Source organism: Eretmochelys imbricata, chromosome 4 (genome assembly GCF_965152235.1).
Source record: "Eretmochelys imbricata isolate rEreImb1 chromosome 4, rEreImb1.hap1, whole genome shotgun sequence".
Classification (NCBI taxonomy): domain Eukaryota; kingdom Metazoa; phylum Chordata; order Testudines; family Cheloniidae; genus Eretmochelys; species Eretmochelys imbricata.
Window position 1 is genome coordinate 62094377 of NC_135575.1, and position 20213 is coordinate 62114589.

General features: G+C 39.0%; 1 protein-coding gene across 5 annotated transcripts in view; it reads right to left on the reverse strand.

Moving 5' to 3' along the window:
* The window catches only part of FBXW7 (F-box and WD repeat domain containing 7), a 286522-nt gene that overhangs the window by 212400 nt on the left and 53909 nt on the right, over positions 1-20213 (reverse strand). For 2 of the 5 annotated variants that reach the window (XM_077815369.1, XM_077815371.1), the window contains exon 2: positions 18414-18466. The exons of 2 other annotated variants lie outside the window; for them this stretch is intronic. Coding sequence is in view for 1 of the 3 variants with exons in the window: in XM_077815368.1 (XP_077671494.1) it covers positions 6994-7077 (84 nt within the window). In the remaining 2 variants the exon portion in view is untranslated. Of the gene's footprint in view, positions 1-6993; positions 7154-12045; positions 13913-18413; positions 18467-20213 lie in introns of those variants that run through there. One more of the 5 variants, XM_077815368.1, reaches the window with a different exon arrangement.

The following is a 20213-nucleotide window of genomic DNA, read 5'->3' on the forward strand; positions in this document are numbered from 1 at the left end:
TGTACTGTGATACATGTAATTTTTTCACTGATTACCAGTGAAGTATTCTTGAACAATGGGTAAATATATTAGCAACACATTCTGAAAGTTTTTGACTGAAAAGGACTAAATATAAATTAGCATCAAACACAGGAGCATATTTTGTACTTATACTTACTTTTCACAAATGTACCTTGCAAATGAATGCTACTTTGCAAATCTTAGGCCTGGTCTACACTTGGGGGGATTGATCTAAGTTACGCAACTTCAGCTATGTGAATAACGTAGCTGAAGTTGACGTACGTAGATCTATTCGCCGCGGTGTCTTCACTGTGGTGAGTCAACAGCTGACGCTCCCCCGTCGACTCCGCCTGCATCTTTTGCTCCGGTGGAGTACTGGAGTCGATGAGAGAGCGCTTGGCAGTCGATTTATCACGTCAAGACTAGACGCAATATATCGACCCCCTGCTGGCTCGATCGCGCCCGCCGATCCAGTGGGTAATGTAGACAAGTCCTAAAAGATATAAAAGCTTAACACGCCAGGTTCAGTTTCAGGATAAGACGAGCTGGTCCAAAGGCTAGAACCAATTGAGAGTCCCAATTTCACTCATATCAGAGTTTATAATGACTTTCGTACAATAAAATCCTTAACCTGACCTGAAGTTTAGCAGTTGAGTTTGTTTTCTAACCAGAGCCAGAATTTTGCTTCCTACCCACCCATCAATGCCCTATGTAGATAAAATGGTCAAGAGAATTGCTGTCTTTGTACTTTCCCCAAACACAGAGTGAAATTAGTTTTGCTATGGTCCAAGTTCTCAAGAAATTAGTAAAGCACATTAACAAAAATGTGCATTAAATAGCTGCCAGAAAAAGGCTAGTAGTATATTAAATGTATTAAGATGACTTCTGATTCTATAAACAGAACATTTCTCTAAAATGTGAAAAGTCATCTGAAATTTTAAAATGTCTGTCAGTTTCCAATGCTTCTATCATATAAGATCATTGGGGAAGAATACTGTTAAAAGTAGTTTTTGTTTTGACACAGATAAGAGACACTGCATCTTTAAGAGTCCAGCAGTTTCAAAGCAACTCTAGGCTGCAATCATAACATCCATTAGAGTGCTCCACGTTTCAGAGCAAGCAAGCAAGTGGTTGTCATTGTAGCCAGTAAATCACCTGATCCTATTACAAAATCAATTACTGCAGCACATTTCTATTGCTACATAACTTGATGATAGCAAAATGATATTGGATAGCTACTGCAAGGTCAAGAAAACTGCTAGGAACATCTCAAATTTGTCTTTTCATGTAGGTCCAAATTATAATGCATCTACTTTATGGTATATTTTAGATTTTAAATAAATATGTATAGTTACCTTCTTTGGCTGACTGGGACATTCGATGGATAGTCTCTGTAACTGGTCTGATGTGTGGCTGCAAGATAGAAGATCAGAGCAGCAGGTCGAACGGCCCAGCCTCTTCATTAAAGAAGAAATAATGCTGCAGCCACATCCACACATTGACTTGCTCATCAGATGACTTTATTCCTTAAGAAACCAGAACTGGTACATTCCCATATATACTCAAAATTGGCTGCCTGCCTCATTCTGCAGCTCCCTGGCTGAAATTAACACTGACAAACAGAAAAAAAACACGTGTTCCTCCCCCCCCCCCCCCAAAAAAAAGGGGGGGACACCAGCCACAGTCCCATCACCAAGCAAAATCCATCATTTTAAAAAAAAAAAAAATTCCCAGACTATTGTTTTACAAGGTAAGATATTTTAAGGCTCTTAACTAGTTTATAAAGGGAAGAAAAGCATCTAAAACAGAAGAATAAATTCGAGGTGTCAGACACCCTAAATTGCACACTCACTACAGCTTCTGTCCTCCTCCATCACTTCAAGTCCATTTACCTACTCTACCAGCTCAGCCTATCCAACCTGTTCTCTCTCAAAGTGCACACTATTCCAATAGCCAACAGAAAAGAGCCACACCCCTCAACATCACCCATGCACTCTATTCAAGAACCGCTCAATACCTGGAAAAGAACTGCTGTTGCATTGCTTAGAGCAACAACAGGGAACGGATTTCTGGATGGAGCCTGACCTGCCAATCAGAGCAGTTGACCTTTTATGACTCTAGTGTTCAAGAGGGACCTGTCAATTACATGCAAGAAGAATGACAGACTTGTCTTCCTGTTATACTCTACAATAGATTTTCTACAAAATATATTTTAAAATCTTATTCTAAATTGAAAATGCACATGCAACAAAAAGATTGCACTGAGGCATACAACTCTCTGAAGATAAATGACAATTGCTGCTACCAAGCTATGTGAGTTACTATAACATTTAAGAAAAAACAAATACAAATTTAAACCAAAGAAGGACTAAGCAATAAAGGAATTTAAGCTGAAACATAACCCTGCTCTTATCAATTCCCAAGAGAAGCAATAGAGCTATCTAGTATAAGCAGCTTTGAAAAAAAAGTTAGACAAGTCTTTGGCTCAGAGGAAGAGTTACACAGAAAGGCAAACCTAATTCAAAAGAGCAGTCAGATCTAGATAGGCTTCCTGGCCTGTTTCAAAAAATGTTATGTTCTGAAACTAAAATATGATTTCTCAATAATACTGTGTACCTGCTTAATTTCATCTATATAATTTAATCTCTCAGTCAGAAAACTTGACAGTGTTTCTCGAAGTACTAAATCAGTGAACCATTTACTGTTTTTTTCTTTCCATATGATAAAACATGCCAGTATTATAAATATTATAAAAAGATCATTTCAACTGGCTTACTGAAGTAAGCAATACAGTTTCTGAAGTAGAAGGGCTCACATTAACACAAATGCTTAAAATCATTACAGGATAATGTGACTTGAAATAATTGTCACTTGCATTTATAGAGCTATCAGTGCTTGTCTAGTTCAATAGCATTCTCTTTATCAAAAGGTTAAGAAAAAATATAGATGGCATGAAAGCAGCTTAAACATACATATTCAAGAAAAACTTCTTGTTTTCATACTGCATTGAAAGCTTAATTTCTCTCTTGCTCTCTCCTGCTCCCTATGCTTCCTTCCCTCCCCTTCCTAGGTTTAAAGCTGAACTGAGCTAGTATTGCCTCTCCCTTTCACCTTGCTCTGCCCTTTTGATATTTATGTTTCTATTCAATCAATTTCCAGTAGTATCTAAATATAAGCATGCACTGCAAATTGAATTAAAAAAAACCTTTTGTAGATAAAGACTATGGATGCAAATAAGCAAAATAATGCAATAACCTTTTACTCGCCTGCTTGAGGTACTGTCTGCTGCATAGAATTTTAAATCCTCATCTGCAGATGCAATTGAGCTGGTATTGCCAAGGACTTTGCTCTTCCTGTGCTGATTCTACACGTCTATTCATTGAAAGAGCACATTATGTCGAAAATTTAAAGTAAAATCAGGTGAAATTACTCAGATGGTTTGAAAGGAACCGACATCTAAAAATCAGCTGCTGCTTTGACCAGTCACATTTCAGAGATATGTCAGACACATTGGTGAAGAAAGTCTTATTGCTGATGCATGCTTACCAGCAATATGCAGGATGTGGAAGTGCAGAGAGCTAATGAAAAAATATTAATACACAGAACTGAAGTGCAAGGATCAAGCTTTGACCATTAATACTTCATGTCTTTCATACCACAAAATCTCTTCTCTCAAGATGCTATTGCTTATAAAGCTAAGAGATCTTGTCAAAAACAAAATCCTTGTTTCAAACCCTTGCATCTCAGTAGACTGCAGATAAGTTCTAATAAAATATTCTAACTCTGTGCACAATACCTCTAATAAATGGAAATCTTATTTTTTCTTTGGCAGCACATAATTAAGCATTACAAAATGTTATTTCTAAACAAAAATAGACTAATAAAATACTAATGCACTGGGTAAAGATTTTTAGTTTAACATGGTTATGAAATACACTAGTACTTCATTGGAATTTGAATTCCTCTTAACAGAAATGAAACACCAGCAGTAAAGGCTGTTATTCATTATTTATGATTTTTCCCTCCTCATGTCAGTTTCCTTAATGTACTATTGATTCTCAGAATGCATACAGATGGGGCCAGTGACAGACAAACCAGATATATATAGAACAACTATCCAGAAAAGACAAAAGGAAGATGGTTTAGAAAGACACTAATATCACTACAGAATTTTGTTTTCAAGGCTACTGATGGGAAGGACAAAACAATTCCAATAAAAGTTAATCCTGATGCTAATGATATAATTTAGCAGAGAGTGACAACCTTATATTATTTTGCACTGAACTGTTCTATAAAATAGTTTAAAAGGTGAAATCCGATTTTGTTTAATCTGAAAAGTGTCACAGCTACATTAGTTTCTCCTGCATTTAGAAAACTAGTAAACACTGCAGTCCCTAACACTGGTGATTTTGCACGTACTTTAACTCCAACAAAGACAAGTTACCATTAAAGTTAAAATTGGTTGCTATGAATTGAGCATAAGATCAACCTGACCTTCACTTTCCTGTTTCAAACTCTAATTTATTACGTTATCCCTCAAGTTATTCTTTGATAGAATCTATAGTAAGGCAAGCAATACTCTCAGAACTATTGATATACCACTTCAAAAGTTTAACAAGCCTTAAATATTTCTATTAAATCCGCTTAAAAAAAATCAAGTTTAAAAAATAGTTTTAATTAGCAAATTTCAAAAAAGCATTCATCTTGTTCTATAGTAAAAATGTTTTATTGCAAATATATTATTCTCTAGCAATTTATACAACCAACTATAGAATTCTACTACATCTCTTAAGTGAAACAGAGGTGATTTCATGCTAAGCTAGAAGTGACTCTTGCATATGTAAAATATAAAGAGGAAAAACAGCTACATGTGCGCACACACACAAAATAAATTTTTTAGCTCAGGAGTCCTGATGAAAAATCTTTAGAAATTCAGACATAGAATGAGGAGAGGACTGTACACTATGAATAGTTTAAAAGAATTGGTTAAAAAACTACTTATGTACGATACTTGCACACCCTCTGATATCAAATATAGTTCACAAGGATGAGCCTAGAAATAATAAATAAGTCATGAAGGGGATGAAGACATTGGACAGAACCTGTTGAATACACCTGAGGGGTTGGGGGTCAACTACCTGAAAAATAAATTCTCCACAAATCACAATGTTGACAAAGGTTTGGGACCAAGCAACTGTGGTATGTACGCACCAGAAACAGAGGTTTCTGACCATTCAATTCAGGCAGTGGCAGTACTCCAAGAAGACTGATCCCAAACTCAAAGGCAAGCTTAGATACTTGGGTTGCTTTTATTAGATTCCTGATAAAGTAAACTCTTAGGAAAGGTACAAAAAATTTTAATTTTTTCTAGTTAGAGATTCACGTCCTCTCAAACATTTAATATGTTGCTAATATTTCTTAACAGAGAGTAAAGAAGGAATTCACAAAATATATAAAAATTCAGAGCTAGAATGTATTATAACTTATTTTATGTGGTAAACTATCAATGCTGACAAAAAGTTAACAGGCTAAACTTAATACAAATGTTTTGCTATCTTCTAGATAGACACAGAAGAGAACTAGCCTAATGAAAGTTCACAGGACAGAAAAAAAGAAGCTCCTGCTGATGACAACCAAGTCTTAAGGAGACTCTTTTTAGAAGGGGGCATAAGATCCGAGAGAACCATGGGATTGTCAAGTGACCTGTCTAGTTCAGCTTCCAGAAATACTCACATTGGCCTCCCTGGTAAGAAACAAATTCAACATCTGTAATATGCCCACCCACAAATTGTACAGAATATCTGCATCTTGACCAGCCATTCCTCTGCAAATCAATTGGTCTGCTTGGACACAACTTGCCTGCCAAATAGACAGTTGCTCCAACTATCAAACAAAAGCCAGATTTTCAATGAGCCTTCCTAACTGCGTCCACAACATTTTTAACCAATCCTAAATACAAGCAGAATCACACATTTATATGTGCAAGACAGGAACTACTACAAACTTAGGGAAAATAAATAAATTAAGTGACAAACTGAGCCCCCCGACTCAAAAACTTTTATGAAGTCTCAAAACTACTTTGTCTTTATGAAAAGCTGTATGTGGGTCTTCCATACCATAAACGCCTGAAAGCTTAGAAACTCTGTTATAGCGACAAAGAAACATTCTATCTCAGATGCAAAAGTAAACAGATACTAAGAGGTTTTAAAGGAACCTCCAAGTTTCACAAGAACTAATTACAAGAACTTATGTCTTATTATGAAGGTGTAATTATGAATTGAATCTAGGCTACACATTCGTCAGATCGTTAAAAACTGCTTTCCTTATGGGTGAGAAAAGACAGAGTCCTGCAGTACAAGAACATGGTAGGTAGCTGGCTGCTACATACACTTTAGCTATAGACAGAAGACAACAGTTTATTGGGAGAGAAGAAAAAAATAATTACTAAAAGAGAAGTTACAAATCACCATTTTAGCCTCTATATAAATCTGAAAAGGTTTCCACTTGCGGGAGTGAAGCCATTTTCTGGATGTTTCTCAAGTTTCTAGAAGATCAGATGTGACTTTTTTATTTATTTACAGTTATTTATTTTAAGTCAAATGCCCCTCCCATCCCTATTAACAGCCCACCATCCAAATAGTTATGCCTGGTCTACATTACAAAGTTTTGTCAACGTAAGTTGACTTGCACTGAGGTATGTGTCTCTACCAAAATTTGTCCTCCACTGACATAAGCACCCCGTTACAGCGACGCAACACCTCTACCTCCCCGAGCATCACAGAATCACTCTCAGCCTACCAAGGTTGACACAGTGGAAGTGTAGACACTGCATGATCTGTGTAGACTCTAACAATCCTCCAGCAGCTGTCCCACAAATTCTCTTATCTGGCGACAGTAGCCACTTGTCACAATTTTGAGCCCCAGTGCCTAAGGAACACAGACACTGGAAGCCCCCTCCCCGCCCTTAAAACTCTTTGAATGTTTTCCAAATACCTTTTCCTGATTGTCCAGCTTGGCGCGTACAGCTAGCAGCTCACCTGTATTGTGTGCATCCAACCAACCAACCAACCTGACCATGCTGGGTCCATACACACAGAGAGCGAATAGACATGTTCCTGCCTGCAGCAGGCAAGAAGTGTTGGATCCCCTTGGCCTGTGGGGAGAACAAGGCATTGACTTTTCATTGATTACTGGTATTGCATTAGAAAAAACAGAGTTAGGGAATACATTTTAAAAAAACAGTATCGCAGTCTGATCACACAGTCCACCTCAGAGAAGTATCCTGTGTTTGGGTGAAGGTAAAAGAAACAGAAGTAAAGTCTGTATCCGCTTTTCAATTGTTTGGCTTGCTGGGTGAGGCAGTGGGGAACAGGAAGGATATGGAGTACCTTTTTTTTTTTTTTTAAATCTAAATAGGGATGACCCTTTTGTCATCTTCAGAGACATCCATGAAAGTTTCTGGAGATACTCTGCGACCCTCTCCCAAACGTTTCTAAGGATGGTAGCCTAGTTTCTCCCCACGTGACAGGAAACTTGGGATGAGCTCAGCTGGGACCATTGCAGTAAGCAAGCTAGCAGCACAGGAGTCCGGGCTGCTTCGGGATGCCAATAGCAGCTGAATGTTCTGTCCCAGTCACCCTCAGGAGTGAGATATCAGCCAACATCACCACCACGTGTGAAAATACTGTACTATTCATTGGACTTTCATGGAACAAATCACTCCCCTGTCCTCCTTCCCAGTAGGCTTGGCCATATTCACCACAGAATCATAGGACTGGAAGGAACCTCGAGAGATCATCTAGTCCAGTTCCCTGCACTCATGGCAGGACTAAGTATTAAGCATGGTTTGAGCTGTAAAGCCATGTTGTACCAAGAAGGTCCAAAGCAAAAGTGATAATTAGCACTTCTTTTTGAAGGTTTTAATATAAATGATACAAGGGAATTTTGAGACTTACTTCTCCCTTTCTGTTATGACTGTACATCTAGTGCTGTAATTAACAGTAGCCTCTGGTGCAGTGCCAGTGAGGGATCCTCAATCCACACCTGCTGAACATATGACCTTGATCAGGAGAAGAAAGAAAAGGACTCTGGAAGATATGTTCAGCAACCTCCTCCAATCCTCTACAGCGCTGGACTGTGAAAACAGAGTTTGAAGGACTGTGACCATGGAGCAAGACCCAGAATGGAGGGATCAGTTGTTGCAGCTGAGGAAGAAGGACCAAGAGATGCAACAAGAAATGCTGGCTGGGGGACACTAGATGGGGAGGACTCTGTATTACTACAGAAAATTCTTTCCCAGGCGTTTGGCTGGTGGGTCTTGCCCACATAGTCAGGGTCTGACTGATCACCTTATTTGGGATCAGGAAGGAATTTTCCCCCGGGTCAAACTGGCAGAGACCGTAGGAGTGTTTTGCCTTCCTCTGCAGCATGGGGCATGGATCACTTGTAGGTTTAAACTAGTGTAAATAGTAGGCTCTCTGTAACTTGAAGTCTTTCAGTCATGATGTGAGGACTTAGTAACTCAGCCAGAGGGTAGGGGTCTATTACAGGAGTGAGCGGGTGAGATTCTGTGGCCTGCAATGTGCAGGTGGTCAGTCTAGATGATCATGATGGTCCTTTCTGACCTTAAAGTCTATGAGTCTATGACATTGTGGGTCTGCTCTGGCTGCCAACATAAACGTTGCAGGATACTATTGACCTACATGCCCAAAGAGCACTGACTCCACAGCCATGACAATCCTTGGAAAACTCCATGGTCAACGGACCCCTCAACACAACAGTTGGCATCATGATGTGCACTCCTACCCCTACCACTCTATGCTGGTAGTAAACAAGGGGAAATGACAGGATCAGACAACTTCTTTCATCCCATTTTGGATTTGGGCTTTCAACTATGGTTTACACTGTTGCTAGACTGTTTTAACTTTTTGGCCCTCTCTTGTTGTTGACTGTTTCTTTGCACATAAAGTTCTATTTTTTGGAAATGCTGCATCTCTATTACTGTACAGCAAACATTACAGAACTTATAGCAGTAGCCCATAAAGAACACACACTCAAATCTTTAGACAAAGCATTACAGATGTTGGGAGGGGCAATGCCGCCCCTTCCCCCCATATTAAAGGAAGTACTTCAAGCATTATGGAATTCATAGCAGCATATAATAACCCACCCATCCCCATTAAACAGATTACACCAAGCATTAGATTTCAAAAGAGTGAGGCAGTAACCCACCCTTGAACATCAGACAACAATAATGTACCTGACAGTTACAATGTTTTTTTAAAGGTCTCCCTCAGCCATATAAGTTTGAAGTGAGTTATTCCAAAAGCCCATGTGTCTGGCAGTTCAAATTCAGCTGAGAGCCAGTCCACCTCCACTCCTCCATCCTGGCAATAGCTTTTCTCCCCTTTGCCTCACAGATACTGTGCAGAACACAACCTACAGCAATAATGATGGGGATGTCTGCCTAGGCAGCAACCCTTCAATCTACTAAATGCACATTCAACTATCAGTCTGCATCAGCCGAGAGTAGCTGACTCTTTCCTTGGTGCTGTCCAGGTGGTCAGTATATAGTTTCATGAGCCAGGGGAACAATGGCTAAGCTGGGTCCCTCAGACTCACTATTGGTATTTCAACACCCCCAAGGTTTATGTGCCACTTGGGGAAGAATGCCCCTGCTTACTGCTTTTTTAGAAGTCCAATGTTCTTAAAGATGAGGCATCATGCACTTCCCCAACCAGCCCACACTGTCATCAGTGAAGTGTCCCCAGTGATCCACCAGGTCATGCATAACCATGGAAAAGAATCCCTTTCTGCTGATGTACTCGGTGGCAAGTGGGCAGAGGACGGAATAGGAATATGTCTGCCATCTGTTCCTCCAACGCATTTCAGGAACCCCATTGTTGCGAATATATCCAATATTCTGCAGATTACCAAGAATCACAATTCTACATAGCACGAGATGATTAATAACCCTTACACCCTTTCAAGACAATGGTCCCCCCCACTGTGGATTTTCCAACTCAAAAATGATTGCCTTCTGAAGGATAGCAATTCAGTGTTGCAAGTTTCCAAAGCAAGACTGCTACCTGCTTCTCTACTGTCAATGCAACTCTCATTTTGGTGTCCCTGCTCTGGATGGCTGTGCCCAACTCAGCACACAGCCCCAGGAATGTGGTCTTTTGCATACAAAAGTTCTAATGCCATTCCTTGTCATCCCAAACCTGCATTATGACACAAGCCCACTAGGCACTGCTCATTTCTCAGCCCCAGAAGCGGTGATCCTCTGTATGGAGCTGCTCCATGAATAACAGCAGCAACCTGGCATTTTCAATTGCTGTGTCCATCAGCATGCAGTTACTGTGCTTGAACATTCCCATATCTTCCTCATTGCAATTCTGACTCCTTCAAGTTCTGCAAATACATGAGAATTGTGTGTTCCGTACTACAACGCTCAAGAGAGTTGCACTGAGTTGTTTAGGGTCCATGTTTCTGCCAGAGCAGGGAGGATACAAATTGATTTTTTTTTAAACTTTAAAAAAAATTAATTTAAACTGTTTGATTTTGGTTTTTAAATTATAAGAAGTTTTTCTTTTTAAAAGTAAACTTGTCTAAAATTAAATCTGAATTTAATACAAAATATGTTAAGGCCTAAACTTATGAGAATTTCTTAAAACATTTAAGAAAGAATTAATATGAATCCATGAGCCTCTATCAAAAACTCTGAGTTAAAGTTTGCTTTTCTATATAAAGAAAGAATCAGGGGAGAAACAACTAACTTTTGACATCAAGCTTTACACATGGCACAATAGGTTATGTATTAAGAGCTTGATCCTGTGAAGTACCCGGGGCTGGGCTACTGGGTGCAGACTGGCAAAGTCATCACAGTTATTGGGACCTGGCCTCTGACTCCAGGAGACATCATCATGTATCTCATCATGATCATCCACCGAGCCGAGCTGCATGGTCTCATTCTCCATGTAGCTTCTCCATACATGAACTCCGATTGGTTCAGTTCTCAAATAATGAATCTTTATGACACAACCCACCATGTAAACTTACACTCCAGCTGATGGGAAAACAATGAAGTTTATCTATCCAAAACATTTAAGGTTGTTTTGTTTAATAACAAGAAATGTTATATAATGGCTTGTATGTTTAATTAAATTCCAGTTACCATCCTAATGCATCGATACAAATCATGAGCTACAAGTTAATTATCTAGTTAATAAGCAATACATCATTCACCCTTTCCTAACATACTAAAAAGGTGCAATTAATAAGAATCTGAAAATATTAATCTATATAATTGCTTAAATAAAGGTATATAGTTATAGTGTACCCTACTAGGTAGCAAAAGGAGGTAACAAATCCAGTGTAAAGGCTCTATTTAGTTATAAATCAACACATTTTAATGGTTCTCAATCAATTAGAATGCATCTTCTTCTTTAGAAAAATAACTCAAGTACAAATGGAAAAACTGATTAAAATCGATTATTTAAATTGAGGCTTACCACTTGGTGGTTGAAATCATTGCCTTAATTTAAATCAATCCACCCTGTGCCAGAGAGATGACAAAGACTAAGAGTCATACAAAACAATAAAAGATTTCAAAAACAGGATCACAGTTATGGGATGGAATAGGCACTATGGAATGGAGAAAGAGACATGGAGGGAACTGGACACCTACCTCCCATAAACCCTGGGGCAGACAAGTGGCAACCCACAAAACACTGCAGAAATGTCCCACAAGACATTGAGCTGGACATTGGCATGGGTAACTGAGATACCTACCTACGGTGAAGTGCATTTTACATTGATGCAACCACTCATTGTGAAGATGCACAGAGCTGATGCAAGCAACCAAGTGCGCCCACATGACCTACTAGAGTCAGCGGACATACAGTGACATAACTTATGGCGACCGAACTTTGTAGTGTACTATGACCTTAGAAAAAGTGACTTCAAGTCTTGGTAATGCTTCTGATCCCTAATGTAAGACAATAGATGTGGTTTCAAATCTGTTAGCCCTTTCCAATGACATACCTTCTGTTTTTTTCCTTTGAGTCTATGTCTGTCAATCACATGCTTAAGTGATCTAGACCACTTGAGTTCATTCTTTCCAAACGTCCTTCTGTTACCCAAAGTTAGCAGGAACTAGGGAAAAAGGTGGAGAAGAGGCAGTGAGAGCCTTCTCCCTAAATACAAAATAAATATGCCTGACACGAACCACAGAGTATGTCTACACTGCAATTAAAAAAAAAAAAAACCCACTTACGACGGAGTTCTGAGACTCGCTGCCAACTGACTCGGGCTCATAGGGCTAAAAATAGCAGTCGAGACATTTGGGCTGGAGCCCAAACTCCGAGACCCTCTTCCTTTGCAGGGTTTCAGAGCCCAGGCTCCAACCCAGCCCCAAAACGTTTACACTGCTATTTTTAGCCCCACAGTCTGATTCCCATGAACCCAAACCTATTGCCCAGGCTCTGAGACTCGCTGCTGCAGCTCTTTTTTTTTTTTTTTTTTTTTTTTTTTAATACAGTGCAGATATATCCTCAGGTCCATGTTTGACATGGCACTCACCTTCAGACACTGTGTTTACACTTCAGATAAATAAGCCAATATCTGGAGGGTCATATGAGACAAAAACTGAACTCACCACCAACAAATAAAATAGAAAAAAGTAGCGGGGCTCGCTCAAGCTCCACTGCCTTAAGAAAAAATGAGATGCCACCCATAGCAAATTACACAGATATTCAAAATATGATCACATGCACTCTGTTGGGCTCCACCACATGGAGGGGTGGTCTGCTTTACATCACTGGGGTTGAGATACTCCTATCAGCAAAGCCAAATTAAAGCACAGATATATGTTTAGTGTCCCAGCTACCAGAAATATGACAGCATCAGAATCTAAACGTATTTATTTACACTGGGGTAATTACACCCGTTTAATCTCTGTTTTCCATCAGTGTAGTGTGTACAGTAAGGTGATGCACTGATGTAAGTACATCCATGTAGTTAGTTGTACTGATGCAGATTTCCCTAATCTAGATGAGCTCTAAATCACTGGACATCTAAATTAGCAGATTTTATAAAGAAAAGTACATTCTCATTGATTTATCTCAATGGGAATTCACACCTATTGATTTAGGCTGGCTCTACACGTCACTGCATCTACTACATTCAGTTTACGTTTTCAAGATTTTCCTGGCAATCATAAGGATTAGACTGTTTCCATAAAAAGAGGATGCCAACTTGCTCTCTCACATCTCAAGAACTGCTGAATCGCTGATCAGGCCAAATTTGAGACCATCTTACTACTTAATCTTTGAGAGACACAGACACACTGTTCAGACTCTGTTTGACTTAGGTCTACTAAGGTGTTCTCTTCACTCCTATCAGATGCAGAGCTGAACACATTACTTTGTTCAGAATACACTATTCCCAAAGATTTATGAAACTTGAGAAGACAGGGATAAAAAAAATTCTCCTTACCAATTCAAGTAATACACTGCCACACTGTTGGCTGGGAGAATCTTCACTGCCTGAACTATACTCAAAGGAATGAATACTTAGAATACAAGCCTATCACTCTTAGCCAAAAGAGGTGGGTAATTTGAACTCATTGGGTTTTCTTAACCCTAGGTAGAACAGAGGAAAACCCAGTGCAAGGCTGCTAACTGTTTATTCTGTTAGACTTGGTTTATCCCTGATAGCAGGGAGACTGATGTTTTAGATTTGGCTGGAGGACAAAGTCACTAAAAATCAATGCATCTTAGTCCCAGGAGCCAAAGAACCACCCAAACATGAGACAATGAGTCTATCTGAGTGAAGAAACTGAGGCAAGGGCAGCATCTGACACCAGATCAGGTAACAGAGTAGCAGCCGTGTTAGTCTGTATCTGCAGAAAGAAAAGGAGGACTTGTGGCACCTTAGAGACTAACACATTTATTTGAGCATAAGCTTTTGTGCTCAAATAAATGTGGTAGTCTCTAAGGTGCCACAAGTCCTCCTTTTCTTTTTGCAGATCAGGTAAGACCCTGTTACAGGTAGATATGGTGATATTTACATATGTGTTCATCCTCATTCCCTCTTCCTCATCATACTGTAGTTTTATTTAGTTGTCTTCTTTCCCTGCTGTATCAAATGCTACCTGTGTAAGGTCTTGTCTATACCGTGAAGTTAATTCACAGTAAGGTAGGCATTATTTTAAAACCAAATAACTATTCTGAATTATCTCCTCATGCAGATGCTCTTATTCTGGAAACTTCCCCTGTAGATAAGCCTTAAAACTACTTTCTGTGTAGTCTTCAGGAAGAAAAAATTATAAAAGTTTTTAAAAGTTTTAATCACTTAAATATAGAACGTTAGTAAAGTAGCCCTCATTTTATTTATTTTCATAAATTCACTTTATGGTACAATCTTACTTCTGCACCCCCTGCAGCTGGCAATAGCCAGTGGAAATTGACCGCATGAACTCTGGCTGCATTCACTGTGTTAAGTGCAGCTGTATTGAATGGTGGAGGAATTAGTTGGAGCAGCTTTGAAGAGCTGTGATTGTGATATGAGGAGATCTGGGGGGCTGTGGCACTCTTGGGGTGTATGTGAGCCTCTCTCCCTGAGCCCTGTGTGCTTGTGATCAAAGGAAGGAGGTGAATGTGTATTCAGAGGTTCAATAAGATTCATTTCAGCTCTGTGAGGTGCAGACTGGATCAGTAGTGGCATGCACTTTACTGGAGTAACTCTCAAGCATTTGAGACTCTGATGCTATGAACTCAGCTCTGTTTTGATCTTTATCAGTGCACAAAAAATTGCAAACCATGCCATCTCTTAAAAAAAAGAAGCTAGTTTTTCCAGGGAGCAGTACCTTGGGAACTCCTGGTTTGAATGGCTCTCTGACTAAATATGGATCTCCGACTAAACCCAATACCTCCAAGAGAAACACAAAAATTCAAGGCAATATGAGAAAAGGTACAGATTTTAGAGCACTTACACAAGTCAAGCTCTACACAGAAAGCTGGTCTTACTCTTAACTATGGCAAAGTTGGCACAGTGCTACAACAGAGAGAATTTAAACAGGAAACAAAGATGGTCTTCCTCCAAGACCATTCTTAGGAAACCAGGAACGTGGGTAGTTCAAGAGGAAAAGCGCTGATGGATTGGAGGGAGGCCACCTTGTAATATCCTTATATTTGTTACAAGTAAGGCAAATACTTAATATCCCTTCACTTTTGAACACTTACAGTCCCAATATGTTATTTACAAAGAATCTTTAAAAATATGTAATTAGAGCATTTTCTGTATTCCAAACATGACTTACGTGCGTTCTAGACCAATCATGGCATGAACAGTATTGGTACACAAGCAGATGAAAAAAAAGTCAAAAGCCGTAAGTGACATGGTGATAGAGAAAGAACAGAGTACCTTTTAGGTAAAAGAACAAAGTCATTAGGCAATATTCGATTTCCAAGGTGCCAAGGATTATTAAACTGGGAATTTAGAAAATGTACTGAGTAGTTATCCATGTCCATATTGTGGGTCAAATCTGACCCACAAAGATTTCAGGTTTCCAAACCTATGACCTATACAAGTCTTTATAAGCTCAGTAAAAACTGTTTATTACCAAACTAAATACCACACTATTGTCTGAATACCACACAAAAACAGAAAATGAAATTGACTAAAAAATGAAAGTGACTGGGCTATATTAATTTCTAAACTAGAGAGAACAGAAAAGTATGACACTGAAATGCAAAATTCAGCTGTAATAATGTAATTTTAAGGTACAACTTTTGATACTGAAAATCTTAAATAAAAATAACATTTTTTCCTTATTTGTTAGCATCTAACTTCACAGTATTTGTCCAGCAACATTTGGACCAATGGTCCCACCAAAGGAAGAAAGAAAAAGTCTCATTCTAGAAGTCTTTCAGACAGCTTCAGTTCCTTTCAGCAATTTCCCCAGTGTCAGCTCTGGCATTTCTACTGCTTCAAAACCATATTTCAGCCTATTACTTCCTCTTCTCTGCCAATAATTTGTGTTCCTAGCCATTAATCTTCCCACCCCAACCTTAAGTCTTTATTTACCAACCTACCCTAAAAGGGACTTAAGGCAAAATAATTGTAAAGTGCCTTGGGACTGAATGAAAGATGTTATGTCAGTATTGTTTAACGTCATCCATCCACATGTTCAACCCATTGACCAAAGCACCGGCTTGTATGGGGAGAAAGGGCAGGGCAGGAATAAAAGTCTTTGTATACAACCAGTCTTCACAACACTACTTAAAAGGAAGAAGGCTGACAATTGCAGATTAGCTTTTTGTTGTGGTGGAACTGGGTTTTTTTGGTTGTTTGTTGTTTTAAGTAAGTACAGCACAGTTTCAGAAGAAATAACTCCCTAAACGTTTCCAGGAGATACATTTAAAAAAATTATTTCACCGCCCTCTTATATATATATATATATATATATATCAAAATAATGCCAATTAAAGATATCATCACAAGTAATACAGTCTCATATGTAAATATTTTGACTGTAGTAACTAAACTACAGAAATGTCATTTTGGTCTTTCAGATATATTTTTCTTTTTTTGCCTAAGTGCTCTACCAGTCCAGAATCTGGGCTGCTGCTGCTCCTTTTATGGATTTCAAAAAAGAAGAAGGAGAAGGATTTTGTGCTCTGAGCAATCCTGCATTGGCATCTGCCTTCAGACACAAGATTATTAACTTCCTTAGCGAAAAAGCAGAATCATAATTCTGAAAAATAAACAACACATGGGCGAGATCTTGCATTGGAAAGGACTTCTGCACAAATCCAATTTATAAGGTTAAGATATACATTTTCTTTTCTGCTCAGCAAGTTCCATCAATATGGGTATGGGCTATGCCTCACATTACCTTCAAAACCAACAAGATGAGACTAGAAAAGATGAGAAATAGGCTGTGCTGCTTTGGATTATGGCACATCGAAATTTTTATCCGCAGACCATCAACGACGAATGGAAATAATTACTGAAGACCACATAATATTCTCAAAAGTTTCACAGGAGACCCAATTCGCACTCCACCCAGGAGGTAGCCATCCTTGTGGGGGAATCAAAATTAACTCCTAAGGAACAAGGAAGGCTCTTAACAGAAGCTTAAGTACAGCAAATAATCACAAAAACCAACCTTTCTGAAATAATTCAAACCATTCTGTATTCTCTTAATTATCTTGTGAAATACATTATTGCTAACAGAGTGTTTATACTGTAGTACACAACTCAAATACCAAATAGCTGCAGGGACAGAAAATTGAAATATAATTAAACTTGGAGGCAAACAGGCATGACTTGGAGGCAGAAATGGACATACCAAAAAAAGGATACCCAAAGCAGGCTAGAACTGGGCAAAACAAAGAGCAAGAGCAGCAGCTGAAGAGGCACAGGTCCTACAAGAGTTTGTTCACAGGCCATAAGCAAGGAACTAATCAGAGGGAGGGCAACAAAGTTCTGGTTGTCTCATGAGCCCCAGTAAGGGGCAAAATGTGGGGTACTCATGACTCAGCCCACGAATACCACTTTTAGAAAAGACCAAAAATTTCAGTACTTGTGGCGTTTCACCTGTCTTGCGCTAAGCAGCATAAACTCAGTGAGAATCCTTTACAGATTATAATTTTAGGGAAGATTTTTCTCCCTAGTTTACCATAGGAGGTTTTGAATGAGTAGATCTTAGTGACATTCTGTCTGCCTAGGTGCTGTACAGGGCTCACATATGATGTCACAGCACATGTAATGCCATCTAGATTTTGGTCAGAAGGGTAACTAAATTATTCCTTTCCAAAACTGTAACAAAACTTCCACAATTAACAGAAAAACCACAAGTACACGTGATGTATGGACGCCCATGAAAAATACGTAGCTGTCTTCTGCACTTCTTACATAAATCACTCAAAACCAAAAGGAGTTATTCTCAAATAGGGAGTGACAAGGTCAACTTCTATGTTCAAGAGTTGTGGGACACCCAGCTGTGCACAAACTAATCTATTTACTAGCTTCAGAGTACTAATATTCAACCAGATAGCTACTAATAAAATCCCCATCACATTAGTTCTTGCCTCTGAGATGGAACTACATTCTATGTAAGTCTTTGCAACTAACTGCTATATCAGCATAAATCCTAGAGCACATACCATGACAAGAGTAACTACTACTACTAAAACAAGGACTTTGTGCAGTGAAATGATGGTCTGCTTACTTAGTGAGTTCTTCATGTACGTACAGACACAGAGCAAAAATGTAAGATTGTAGAAAACATTTTAAATGAGCTCCTTCATCAAAATATTTTGCATTTAACCAAAAAAACAGGTATTGGGAGCCCCCATACTGTTTTATGAACAAGGAGAAGACAAAGAAAGCTAACAGTTACCCACCAGATTTCTTTAGATAATCTTCTCACAGTCTTTCTGGCAGTCTAATATTATGCCTGTATAATAACAAGAGTATTTTTTAAAACCCATAAAACAGTAAATAATCCTACATTAACTATATAATCCTTAACTAATTTGCATTTAAATAAAGCGTCTTCCTGGTTCTTAGGACAAGGCTCAACATGAAGATAGTAAAATCATACATTAAGAAAGTTTTATTATATGAAGAATATCAGAGAGGCTGAAGAATAACTTGTAACATTAGGGTGCGGGCAAATACAGCTTATCACAACTATAAGAACTACCACAAGAAAGATAGGATATCATTGCCTCGAGAAGCTGCAAGCTGATGACTCCTTAGAAATGCTTTTGTATATCAAAAAGAGCAACATCAATGATTATTATTTGTATTCCTATAGCTCCTAGGAGGCCTAGTCATGAAGGAGGAATATACTGTGTTGGGCACTGTACAAAATACAGAACAAAAAGATGGTTCCTGCCCTTAAGAGCTTACAATGTAAGTATAAAACAGGTGCATACAGACAGACAGATGGTAGTATACAAGGAAACAGTGACCACATTGGGCAGCAGGATAGGCTGTTGTTTCAGCATACCAGCAGCCTAACAGTTGTTAAGTTTTATGTAAGCGTGATGGAAAAGGAGAGTTTTAACGAAGGATTTGGAGGAGGATAATGAGGTAGTTTTACAAATCTTCATGGGTAGTTCCTCCCAAGAGCAAAGGATAGCATGGGGAAAGCACAAAGGTGCTCACGTGAAAATTTAACAAGTGGACGAGGGAGGCTGTCATCCACTATCATCTCTCTGTCATCATGTGACTATGGGAGGCAGGAGTCAACATCTCAATTGCAAATGAGAGATGACAGGTTGGGTGGGGACAGGTTGTGAATGGGCTTGAAAACAAAAGGTAAGTAGTTTATATTTGATGTGATAGAGAAGAGGTAGCCAGTGGAGGGATGCAAAGAGAATAGTGACATGGTCAAAATGATGTGCTCGGAAAATGATCTTTGTAGTAGCATTCTAAATGGATAGGAGTAGGGTAAGATTGCATTTATCAAATGTATCAAAACAAGAATCTTGCAGTAATCGAGTTTTAGGTGTATGGATGAATATGAAAGGCCATTTTTAGAGACATTAAGCAGAAAGAATCAGCAAGACGAACGCTTTGTCTACACTATGCATCTTTTAGCGATACAGCTGTGCCGCTACAGCCATGCCGCTAAAAGGCATGCAGTGTAGCTGCTGTTTGTTGGCAGGAGAGAGCTCTCCCGACGACAAAAAACTTCTACTCCCAATGAGTGGCAGCAGTTTTGTCGGCAGGAGTGCTCTCCTGCTGACAAAGCATTGTTCACATCAGCTCTTTTTATCGGTAAAACTTTTGTCGTTTGAGGGGAGGTTGTTTTTAACTCCCCTGAACGACAACAGTTTTGCTGACGAAGTTCCAGTGTAGACAAAGCCTTAGAGACAGTCTGGATATGAGAAACTAGAGAGGTCTAAGTTGAAGATGACACCCAGGTTAATAGCATGAGTGATAGGAAAGATGGTGGTGCTGTTCACAGTGACTGAGAAAGGAGGTAGCGGGGATTTTTTTTTTTTTTCTGAAGGGGGGTGAAAACAGAAGATTAAGAGCTCTGTTTTAATCATATTTAACTTGAGCTGATGCCTAGACATCTATGAGGAGATGACTTTCGTTTGGACAGAAAGAGACAGATCTGGAGACGAGAGTTCTGTAAGTCATCAGCTTAGAGATAGTAGTTGAATTTGTGTTTGTGGGTGAAATTACTC